The sequence below is a fragment of the Pseudoliparis swirei genome, chromosome 6 (genome assembly GCF_029220125.1).
Source record: "Pseudoliparis swirei isolate HS2019 ecotype Mariana Trench chromosome 6, NWPU_hadal_v1, whole genome shotgun sequence".
NCBI lineage: Eukaryota > Metazoa > Chordata > Actinopteri > Perciformes > Liparidae > Pseudoliparis > Pseudoliparis swirei.
In genome coordinates this window covers 26,811,540-26,822,693 of record NC_079393.1, presented here as the reverse complement: position 1 = coordinate 26,822,693, position 11,154 = coordinate 26,811,540, and the positions used below count along the sequence as shown (strand labels likewise).

At 41.6% G+C, this 11,154-nt stretch overlaps 4 protein-coding genes across 5 annotated transcripts in view; 3 read left to right on the top strand and 1 right to left on the bottom strand.

Moving 5' to 3' along the window:
• LOC130195670 (solute carrier family 12 member 3-like) overlaps positions 1-786 on the top strand; it is a 6,342-nt gene extending 5,556 nt beyond the window's left edge. The window contains exon 7 of the mRNA XM_056417338.1: positions 725-786. Coding sequence (XP_056273313.1) covers positions 725-786 — 62 coding nt within the window. The remainder of the gene's footprint in view (positions 1-724) is intronic.
• Positions 787-2,159: 1,373 nt separating this feature from the next.
• LOC130194821 (protein preY, mitochondrial-like) lies at positions 2,160-3,482 on the top strand. Its single transcript, XM_056416011.1, has 2 exons — positions 2,160-2,378; positions 3,180-3,482. Exons 1-2 carry the CDS (start codon positions 2,188-2,190, stop codon positions 3,322-3,324), a joined length of 336 nt encoding a protein of 111 aa, XP_056271986.1. The 5' UTR covers positions 2,160-2,187; the 3' UTR covers positions 3,325-3,482.
• A 61-nt stretch (positions 3,483-3,543) lies between these two features.
• LOC130194825 (phosphatidylinositol N-acetylglucosaminyltransferase subunit Y-like) lies at positions 3,544-4,229 on the top strand. Its single transcript, XM_056416015.1, has one exon. It carries the CDS (start codon positions 3,625-3,627, stop codon positions 3,835-3,837), a length of 213 nt encoding a protein of 70 aa, XP_056271990.1. The 5' UTR covers positions 3,544-3,624; the 3' UTR covers positions 3,838-4,229.
• Positions 4,230-4,305: 76 nt separating this feature from the next.
• Positions 4,306-11,154, bottom strand: part of si:ch211-176l24.4 (NF-kappa-B-activating protein) — a 35,051-nt gene continuing 28,202 nt past the window's right edge. For both annotated transcript variants that reach the window (XM_056415951.1, XM_056415952.1), the window contains exons 3-4: positions 7,606-8,620; positions 4,306-4,857 (exon numbers count right to left, since the gene is read on the bottom strand). In XM_056415951.1, the coding sequence (XP_056271926.1) occupies positions 4,723-4,857; positions 7,606-8,616 (1,146 nt within the window). In that variant the 5' untranslated portion in view covers positions 8,617-8,620 and the 3' untranslated portion in view covers positions 4,306-4,722. The remainder of the gene's footprint in view (positions 4,858-7,605; positions 8,621-11,154) is intronic.

Below are 11,154 nucleotides of genomic sequence, written 5' to 3'. Positions count from 1 at the left end.
CCTCTTGCTTGATCCTATTGGCTGCCTTGCGTCTCTTCCTTGATCCTATTGGCTGCCTTGGGCCTCTTGCTTGATCCTATTGGCTGCCTTGGGCCTCTTGCTTGATCCTATTGGCTGCCTTGCGTCTCTTCCTTGATCCTATTGGCTGCCTTGGGCCTCTTGCTTGATCCTATTGGCTGCCTTGCGTCTCTTCCTTGATCCTATTGGCTGCCTTGGGCCTCCTGCTTGATCCTATTGGCTGCCTTGGGCCTCTTGCTTGATCCTATTGGCTGCCTTGGGCCTCTTGCTTGATCCTATTGGCTGCCTTGGGCCTCCTGCTTGATCCTATTGGCTGCCTTGGACTTCTAGCTTGATCCTATTGGCTGCCTTGGGCCTCCTGCTTGATCCTATTGGCTGCCTTGGGCCTCCTGCTTGATCCTATTGGCTGCCTTGCGTCTCTTCCTTGATCCTATTGGCTGCCTTGGGCCTCCTGCTTGATCCTATTGGCTGCCTTGCGTCTCTTCCTTGATCCTATTGGCTGCCTTAAGCCTCCTGCTTGATCCGATTGGCTGCCTTGGGCGAGTGTGTCATTGTTGAGCGGTGCACTTCGGCGCCTCGTGCTTAAAGTTGAGAATATTTAAACTTTCAAGCGCGCCTGAAAAACGCTAGAAAAACGCGCCGCGCGTCATTTAAAAGGCCGTACCACATGGAATCAATGATTTTGCTAGTGACGCGTTTTTGAGAGTCGCGTCTGGTGTGATCGAGCCCTTACAGAGGAAACACGCCTTGGAGGCGCACGCGGGGTAACTGGAAATTGACACTGAAATAGCAGCTTCTAAATGAGCAATGCTGAATCAGGACAATGTTTCAAATGCACACCTGGATGGAATGGAAACGTATTTCACAAAAGGAGCATCACTTAATCCTCATGCTGACCGATACCAACCACAGCAAAAGGAATAGATGCCTTTTAGTAATGGTACTGAGCCACCATGTGTTCAAATGTAGGAAGTGCATGTCCCAGCCAAAGTTAAACAAAATCAAAAGAACTACGGCTAAATAGTGACATCTTGACTGTGATGAAAAAACAGAACTATGCGTTAAAACTGGCACTCAAGTCTAAATTAGGAAATGAGCGGCAGAAATTCATAATGCCGACTAACCAGGTAACAAAAGAACTCCGATAAGCAAAGGCTGATTTTTTAAATTCCGAATATGGACAACAAAAAATAACAAATAATATATATATATATATATATTACTTTAACAAGATAAACAACCAGACTCAAAGTATTACTTTATTAACAACCTAAACAACCCAACTCAAGGTATTACTTTGTTAACAATATAAACAACCCAACTCAAAGTTTTACTTTATGAACGAGATTGGAATATAAATGAGACTAGAGGATAAAACCAAGGGATTGTCCCAGAGGGGACAAAGTTCCTAAACTGTCTCATTGTTCAGTTTCAAACGTCCTCACAGTAACAATGTCTGATCTCCCTTGTTGTTGTTATTGTTTATATAAGTATGAGTATCATCTGATCATAGGAATATGCGACACACCACACAACTCAGTGTCAGCTAGAAGTGTTGACTTGTAGTGTTTTATTGTAATAGTTGGTTCATTAGATGGTCATCAGAAACATGGTGTCCTTTTATCAAAGCTTCTGAACCTAATACAAGAATAAAATAATCCTGTCATTTATATTCCAACCTCGTTAATATAGTAATTGAACCAGGTTGTTTAAATGTTATATCTGTTTCTTACTATTCCATTTGTTTTGCCTTGAGTCTCTGTAGAGCACTTTGTAAACATTGTTTTTAAAGGTGCTATATAAATAAAGTTATTATTATTATTATTGTAATGACGCAACACTATAAGTACACGGACGAAGTATCGTAAAATGTGCTTTTTTGTAGTCCATCTCCTGGGTATTGTAGTTTCACCGCTGCAGACCGACGTCATGAATTCTCCTTCTCAAATGTACTTGACCACGTCACATTTTCCAAATAGGTTAAGTTAAAGAGTTTAGGAATGGACTTTAGGAGGAAATATTTTGGACTATTTCGCCGCAGCCGTGATTTCTCAAGATGTCAATAAGCGGAACTGATGATAACCCTTGTTAGCTTACAGGAAGAGGACTCATATTTCGGTGACACGGTGTATGTGCTTCCGGTCGGGGAGTTTTCGCTCGCTCGTCCTCATGTTTCGTCGTGTTGCGGTTAGACTGGTGACGGAAACGGGTCGTGTGAAGAATGCTGCTCTGATACAGAGGCTAACGGACCCGTCCGCGTCGGCCCGGAGCTTTTCGGAAGTGAAGGAGGCGGAGCAGCCGCCTTTCGACGAGTCTCTTCTCGAGTTGTTGGTGTGTCCGCTGTCCAAGAAGCCGCTGAGGTGAGACGGCTGCAGGACGCGCTGTCTGCGGCGCAGCGGGCGTCAGGGTCACGGGGGGTTCGGCCTCTTGAGGGCCGAGAGCACGCGGGGGTTCGGCCTCTTGAGGGCCGAGGACACGAGGGGGAACGGCAGGGCTCCAATGTACGACTGCGATGTGTACGGGTCGTTGGAAATGTAACACAGCTCGAGATTAAGGTCAAACAGTTGTGGAATAAAGCTCCGGTGTTCTCTGAGATAAATGCTGCAACCACCAACAACAGTTTCATGACGGAGGCCCTTAGTGCACAGAAAGAAGCGGCTCTTAATGTCATGTTTGAATGATGTCAAATGAATGCATTTCCACCTAATTTAAAGTTAAAGTTTCCCAACTTGCACATCAGATGCATCGACGTAGTGGGACATAGACATGTGTAACACTCCGGGCTCCGACAGGTGGACCAGAGGACTTACAGGACGTAGAACCAAATGTCAACAAACATCTCGTCACATCTTCGGTGTGGACATAAAAAAGTGAGAACATGTTGTATTTAAACTAACAATGAGCATTACAAAGCATACTGTGTATGTATCTATATGTGTATATATATATATGTGTATATATATATGCTTTGTAATTCTCATTGTTAGTTTAAATACTACATGTTCTCACTTTTTCATGTATACACCGAAGATGTGACAAAATGTTTGTTGATGGACATTTGGTTTAAAATCCTGGAAAAATTATGAAAACACGTCCTGGACATCCAGCGGTCCACATGTCGCAGCCCCGATGACAGGAGGATTCTCCGGGTCTCTCCACAGATACGAGGCCGAGACCAACGAGCTGGTCAACGAGGAGCTCGGCATCGCCTATCCCATCATCGACGGCATCCCCAACATGATCCCGCAGGACGCAAGACTCCTCCAGAAAGACGCGGGCGCCTCAACCTCACCGACGCTGGGCTAGAGCCTCCACCGAGACGAACGAGACACCGCAGCCGGACCCCGCTCGGCTCCCACTGACACCTCCACCGGGCCCCGCTCGGCTCCCACTGACACCTCCACCGGGCCCCGCTCGGCTCCCACTGACACCTCCACCGGGCCCCGCTCGGCTCCCACTGACCCCTCCACCGGGCCCCGCTCGCTCCCACTGCCACCTCCACGGGCCCGCCGCTCCCACTGACACCTCCACCGGGCCCCGCTCGGCTCCCACTGACCCCTCCACCGAGACGACGTCGACCCCGCTCGGCTCCCACTGACGCTGAGGATGTTCTCCCTGTCCGTGATGGTGGGGCTGGTCCCGCTCGTGTCTCTCGTCGGGTTGTTCTACTCCGCCGCCGTGGACGACGACTTCCCCCGAGGCTGCACCAGCAGCGGCAGCCTGTGCTTCTACAGCCTGCTGCTGCCGGTCACCATCCCCGTCTACGTCTTCTTCCACCTCTGGAGCTGGATCGGGCTCAAGCTCTTCAGACACAACTAGGCGCTCCTGTCGAAGGAGACGCGTCTTTGCAGTCGGGACCTCGGCTGTCTCTTTGCGACAGACCCGCGGGACACTGCGCGGCCACGGTGGACTTTATTAGACAAGGTGGCGCTCCACACACACGGGGGCCAAACGTTATCCACATGTTGATCTCAAGATATTAGAAATATTGCAGCACGTAAGGCAGAATTAATGAAAAGCAACGGCAAAATGTGGAGGGCTTTAAAAAGCAGACGGTTCATGTGTTCGTCACCAGAAGAAAATAAGTTCCCGTTGCCATGTTGCAGTAAACGCTGAGCACTTGGCACAGTGTGAGGTGGACGGTTGACCTATTGGTGGATGACGTGTGTGTTGCTACGGAGACGACGTGAATAAAGACATACACAACGTAACTTGAATCGTGCTTCATTGAAAACCACTTTTAAAACTGAACAACACATCTTAAAGACGACAGCAAGTAAACCACGACACAATAAATACACTTTAATTAATACAAGATGTGTTTTCATTAGTGGACAACGTCCAAAACTATGAACCTCGATTGGATTACAGCTTCATGAAAACTTTTTTTAAAAGCCGTGACTGAAACCTAGTCGAGGGAACGCCTCCCTGCACTCCAACATCACAGGAAAGTCTAACTTGAAAAATTCCAACATTGGAAATAAAAACAAACCATTAATATGTAAATGCAATGCATTGTGGGACGTGCTATGCTTTCTCTTGTTGCTCGAGATGACTGGATGTTCCTCGTAACGCTACACTCCTAAAGGGGCGTCGACCGCTCGAGCACGCCGGTCAGGACGCGTTGGAGCGTCCGGAGGTGAGGTTTAATATTCCTCTTGAGACGGCTCCAAACCTTGATGCTGTGACGTGACCCCGGCGACCTCAGCGGCCCTTCCTGTGTTTCACCTCTCGGCCCTGGACCAGCTTCATCAGAGGAGACTCCGGTCGGGGTGACCGCGCCTCTCCTTTGGTCTTGAAGAAGAAGGACTCGTTGAGCCTCATCTGGACCGCCCGCACCTGGAGGCCGACATGAAGTCACGTTGTTACTCGACGTTGATGAGCACGACACTGAATAAAGGCCCAGACCGGCTCTCTACCTGATCCCATGTGAGGTCAAAGGTCAGGGATGTCTATGTGTCCAGGTTGTTAAGCCCTCTGAGGCACATTTGTAATTTGTGAGACTGGGCTCTACAAAATAAACAATTGAATTCCAACATATTTCTCAGGTGGACGCAGGTTTTATATGTTATGAATGTGTTTGAGTATAATATTTTTGAGTACGGGATTTCACATGAACAGTTTATATTCAATTAAATGTAAGACTGTAATGCCACGATGAATTTAATTTATGACCAATTCTAAAAATAAAAAAAATCCTATATCCTCGTCATGACGTTAATGAGGCATCCAGTACTTAAAAATGTAAAATAATGTTACCAACTATTTCAAGAGCTCACAATGGAACGCTTCATTTCTTAGTATGAGAAACGATGGATTAAAGACATTTTAATACCGCTTATGGCCTTATTTCGTATTTTATTGAACGCCTTTGAAACCTGCAAAATGTCTGTTTTAGGTCTGGATCAATCGATTGGCAGAAGACCCATATATGCACTTTATGTGTTGACAGACAACATATAATGATCATTTATGATTGAAAATTATGGAGGACTTAAAATGTCTTAAGTATAAATAAATAAATGCATGAATAAATGCAAAAATAAATAAATATCAATAAATGCATGCTTAAATAAATACAGGAATAAATAAATGTATAAATAAATGAATAAATATAAGATAACAACCGGACATTATTAAATATATATATTTCTACATTTCTGTATTTCTTCAATTATTTATATCTCTATGTGTGAAGAAATATGAGTAGACACATAAATAGAGACATACATAAATGAAGAAATACAGAAATAGATTTATTTAATGATGTCTTGTTTAGGTATAACTTATATTGACTTATTTCTGTATTTATACATTTATTTAAGCATTTATGTATTTATTCATCTATACATTTCTTAAAGCATTTATTTATTCCTGTATTTATTTATACATTTATTTAAGCATTTATTTATTTATTCCTATATTTATTCATGCATTTATTTATTTATACTTAAGACATTTTAAGTCCTCCATAGAATATAAGTCCCGTTACCCTATTTATTCCTGTATTTATACATTTATTTAAGCATTTATTTATTCCTATATTTATTCATGCATTTATTTATACTTAAGACATTTTAAGTCCTCCATAGAATATAAGTCCTGTTACCCTACGTAACAAAGCAGCAGCCAATCGGTTTCAGGCTGCCACCTGTTTGTGTTTGAGACATGAATCATTTATTATCCTGAGATATACGAGGTCGTATTCATTTTGGTTTACGTGAGCTTTCCCATTGATTCTGACAGCACATTCACACATAATCATGTTAACGGTTTGATCCAAACTGTAAAAGAGAAGATTCAATTGTGCATTTGATGGAGACTATTTTCAGCCACGGATTAGTAAAGTACACGTGTGTTTGTGTTCATGGTGACGGAGGAACGCGTGAATTATGGATTTAATGGAGTTCATGGACAGAGGAAGATAAAATGGATACTTGTGACGCTTACACTTCTTAATGAGATGAATTTGAAATAGCTTTTTGTCTTTTCAATGGACGTGTTGACAAGAAGAGAAATATAGATTGTTTCCAGCCTTGCCCTTTCAGAGTAGCGATGACGTAATGGTGCCACTTCCTGCAGTGTTGTGCGTTGTTTGAAGTGGTTTTCAGGTCAGATGCTTTGGTACATTCTAGTGATTTATAAAATGAGTTTGACAGAAACAATAAGATGCATTCTCTCCTCTGAAAACTACCTTTGACAAATAGGAATGATCGAATTCTGAGAGCAAAGGGATGCAGGATAGAAGAGTGTTCAGTTGGTCATTACCTTCGCATTGAAAATGGGGAAGGTAATGTTTTAATCGCCGTGTATTTGTATGCGTGCGTGCTTGTTATTCGCATAAGTCAAAAAGCATTAAACCGAATTGCATGCAATTTGGTGGGATGATTGGTTATTATCCGGGGACCATTTGATTAGATTTTGGGATCGATCGGGTCAAAGGTCAAGGTCATGAAAAGGTCAACATCTTCTTTTTACCATAGCGCGGTCAATTTCTATCCAATTGGCAACTAATGCCAACATGTTCATAATTCAATGCCCAATCTTGTGATATGTGAAGGTATGCGCTCTACCGAGTGCCCGTTCTAGTTGTTTTATGTTCTTAACAGGTTCGAAGCTGGAACGGCACATAAAAGACGTTGAAGACATTAAAGTTGTGGTTTCCACGTAATACGATTCTAAATGGTTGTAATCCTGATAAAATCATCTCAACTGATTTAGGCTTCAGTGTTAGGTTTAAAAAGAAAGAACTGTGTTTGACCATACAGCCTGAACTATTTTCAGAATGACCTTGTGTTACTAAATAAGCCAAAGCAGCGAGTAGTGAAAAGTATATATTGAGTTTCCCCAGCAGCTGAACCATGGAGTTTTTCCTGATCAGATGTGAGGTCAAAGGTCAAAGGTCAGGTATGTGTACAGATTGTAAAGCCCTCTGAGGCAAGTTCGTAATTTGTGATATTGGCGATACAAAATAAACTGAATAGAATGAATAAGGGACTGTAAGCTCCTTAAGATATGACGGTTCGTCACCAGTTGTAGTTGTGGGTGTGGCCATGTGGCCGTGAGGCAGGCAGAGGGTCGTGTCACCTGGGTCAGGTCCAGCTTGCCGCTCCGACAGGGGGGCTCGTCCTCGCCGGAGGTCGTCGTGTCCGTGGACTTCGGCTCAGGCTCCGACTCGAGGCTCAGGGTCGTTTCCCTTTTCCCGTCGGTGCCTTCAGACCACGGGTCGTCTCCAGCGGTGACGTCCGAGGGGCCGCGGGGAGGCCCTCCCACCTCTCCTGGTAAAGGCCACGCCCTCCCCGGGTCGTTTCTGGCTCTCCGCGGCAAGCTCAGGTCCAGCGGCCGCGGGTCCTCCGGCCGCGCGGCCGCTCGGCGGAAGTCGAGGTAAGAGGAGAGTTCGGCGGTGAAGAAGTTTTCCGTCTGCGTGGAAGTGCTTCCCACGGACGGACGGGGAGGGACGGCGCGGGATGCCGCTTCCTCCTCGGCGACGTTCGCTTTGAACCATTTCCCGTCCTTTGGATCCCGGCGCGCTTTGCCGAGCCGCTCGTCTTCCTCTTGGCCTCGCGGCGAGAAGCCTCGAGGACTCGGGGGAGGGGCTTCCCCGCTGGACGGGGGCGACGGCCTGAAGGTCTTCTGGGTGATGAACAGATCCTGACTGTTGTCGTCCTCCTGAGACTCGTGGCGGGGCGGCGTGCGCCCCGGATCCCCGGCTCTCGACCCGCACTGAGGTCGTTTGACGGCGACGCCCCGCGATAAGTCAAACGCCACTTTCTTTTTTCTTCTGCTCTTCTTGTCGCGGTCGGGCGTCAACGCGCCGCCGCCGCTCTGCGCGAGCATCCAGCCGTCACAGAGCTCCGCCGCCGTTCTGTTTTTCTTCTTTCCCCGTTTCTTCTCTTTTCTTACCTCCATCGCATCTTTGAACTTGGAGTTTTTCTTTCTCTTCTTCTTCCGGACGATGTTCTCTTCTGTTGTCGCCGCCGTGTTGTTTTTGTGTTTCGGGCATTTCTTCTCCTTTTTGGAGTCTTTTTTCTTTTTCTTTTTCTCAGGCGTCAAAGTCCAAGACTCCCAAAAGACGTCGGTCTCGTCGAAGTCGCTCATGAGTCTGAGCAACAAGAAGAAGAAAAGACAGAGTTATGAAGTTACCGACGGCGTCAGAAACACAGGAGGGCAAAACGGACCCGAAGAAATATAATGTTGCCCCTGATATCACAAGAGGCAACACACGCCCCCATGACTTCCTCTCATAATTCAGATCATTTCATAGAGTTTTGTTTTGTTCTTTGTTGTGTGTATTGCCTGTGCTAGGTAGGTACACACACACAACATCCAGAAATATAATTTGTAATCATAAAAAAAAATTTTAAAAAGTTATATGGGTTAATAGTTGTAATAACAATTAATAACCACAAATAAACAATAAAATTGAATATGATTGTCTGATTTATGTTTGTTTGTTTTCTGTTCAAAAATGAATTTAAGAAAACACTGAATCTGTAAACTACCGCCTAATAGTCTTATTATTGTCTAATAGTCTTATTACTGTCTAATAGTCTTATTATTGTCTAATAGTCTTATTACCGTCTAATCTCGTTATTGTCTAATAGTCTTATTACTGTCTAATAGTCTTATTACTGTCTAATAGTATTATTATTGTCTAATAGTTTTATTGTCTAATAGTCTTATTACTGTCTAATAGTATTATTATTGTCTAATAGTATTATTATTGTCTAATAGTCTTATTACTGTCTAATAGTCTTATTACTGTCTAATAGTCTTATTACTGTCTAATAGTATTATTATTGTCTAATAGTCTTATTGTCTAATAGTCTTATTATTGTCTAATTGTCTCATTACTGTCTAATGGTCTTATTACTGTCTAAGTCTTATTACTGTCTAATAGTCTTATTACTGTCTAATAGTCTTATTACTGTCTAATAGTATTATTATTGTCTAATAGTATTATTATTGTCTAAAAGTATTATTACTGTCTAATAGTATTATTACTGTCTAATAGTATTATTATTGTCTAATAGTATTATTATTGTCTAAGTCTTATTACTGTCTAATAGTCTTATTACTGTCTAATAGTATTATTATTGTCTAAAAGTATTATTACTGTCTAATAGTATTATTACTGTCTAATAGTATTATTATTGTCTAATAGTCTTATTACTGTCTAATAGTATTATTATTGTCTAAGTCTTATTACTGTCTAATAGTATTATTATTGTCTAATAGTCTTATTATTGTCTCATAGTATTATTATTGTCTAATAGTCTTATTACTGTCTAATAGTCTTATTACTGTCTAATAGTCTTATTACTGTCTAATAGTCTTATTACTGTCTAATAGTATTATTATTGTCTAATAGTCTTATTGTCTAATAGTCTTATTATTGTCTAATAGTATTATTATTGTCTAATAGTCTCATTACTGTCTAATAGTCTTATTACTGCCTAATAGTATTATTATTGTCTAAGTCTTATTACTGTCTAATAGTCTTATTACTGTCTAATAGTATTATTATTGTCTAATAGTATTATTATTGTCTAAAAGTATTATTACTGTCTAATATTATTATTACTGTCTAATAGTCTTATTACTGTCTAATAGTATTATTATTGTCTAATAGTATTATTATTGTCTAAAAGTATTATTACTGTCTAATAGTATTATTACTGTCTAATAGTATTATTATTGTCTAATAGTCTTATTACTGTCTAATAGTATTATTATTGTCTAAGTCTTATTACTGTCTAATAGTCTTATTACTGTCTAATAGTATTATTATTGTCTAAAAGTATTATTACTGTCTAATAGTATTATTACTGTCTAATAGTATTATTATTGTCTAATAGTCTTATTACTGTCTAATAGTATTATTATTGTCTAAGTCTTATTACTGTCTAATAGTCTTATTACTGTCTAATAGTATTATTATTGTCTAATAGTCTTATTATTGTCTAATAGTCTTATTACTGTCTAATAGTATTATTATTGTCTAATAGTCTTATTATTGTCTAATAGTCTTATTACTGTCTAATAGTCTTATTATTTTCTAATAGTCTTATTACTGTCTAATAGTCTTATTACTGTCTAATAGTCTTATTATTGTCTAATAGTCTTATTATTGTCTAATAGTCTTATTACTGTCTAATAGTCTTATTATTGGCCTTTTTATGACATTTGCTCACATCCTGTCAGCCTAAATAAGTATATGTATTATTTTTGAACAAAGCTACATCTTAGAAACAGCCCTCATCGTACAGCACACTCACATTTAATAGGAAACAAAGCCACACAAACTGCAGATGACCTTTCACCAACAGCTGAACATGATATTCTTCAGGCGGGTGAAATCTGCAGCGGGCTGTTTTATGACAGCGTGTTCGTTTTAGCTGGATGAAGGGCAGCAACCGACAGTTATCTTCATCATCAATTAATCTGGCGGTTATTTTCTCGATCGTTGGTGTGTAGTGAAATGTCAACAACAACAAAAAGGAGGGGGGGGGGGTGCCTGTTACTATTACTCGGAGTTCAGGGTGAGATTTCGAAATTGCTTGTCGAAATATTCAATATTCAGTCGTACGAGACTGAAGCAGCCCCGACAATGCACCTGCATATTCAAATATGAGC

Coding starts and splice junctions, on each gene's coding strand:
- LOC130194821 (XM_056416011.1), top strand. CDS start 2,188: ATGTTTCGTCGTGTTGCGGTTAGACTGGTGACGGAAACGGGTCGTGTG. Junction 2,379..3,179: donor CTGTCCAAGAAGCCGCTGAG/GTGAGACGGCTG, acceptor GTCTCTCCACAG/ATACGAGGCCGAGACCAACG.
- LOC130194825 (XM_056416015.1), top strand. CDS start 3,625: ATGTTCTCCCTGTCCGTGATGGTGGGGCTGGTCCCGCTCGTGTCTCTC.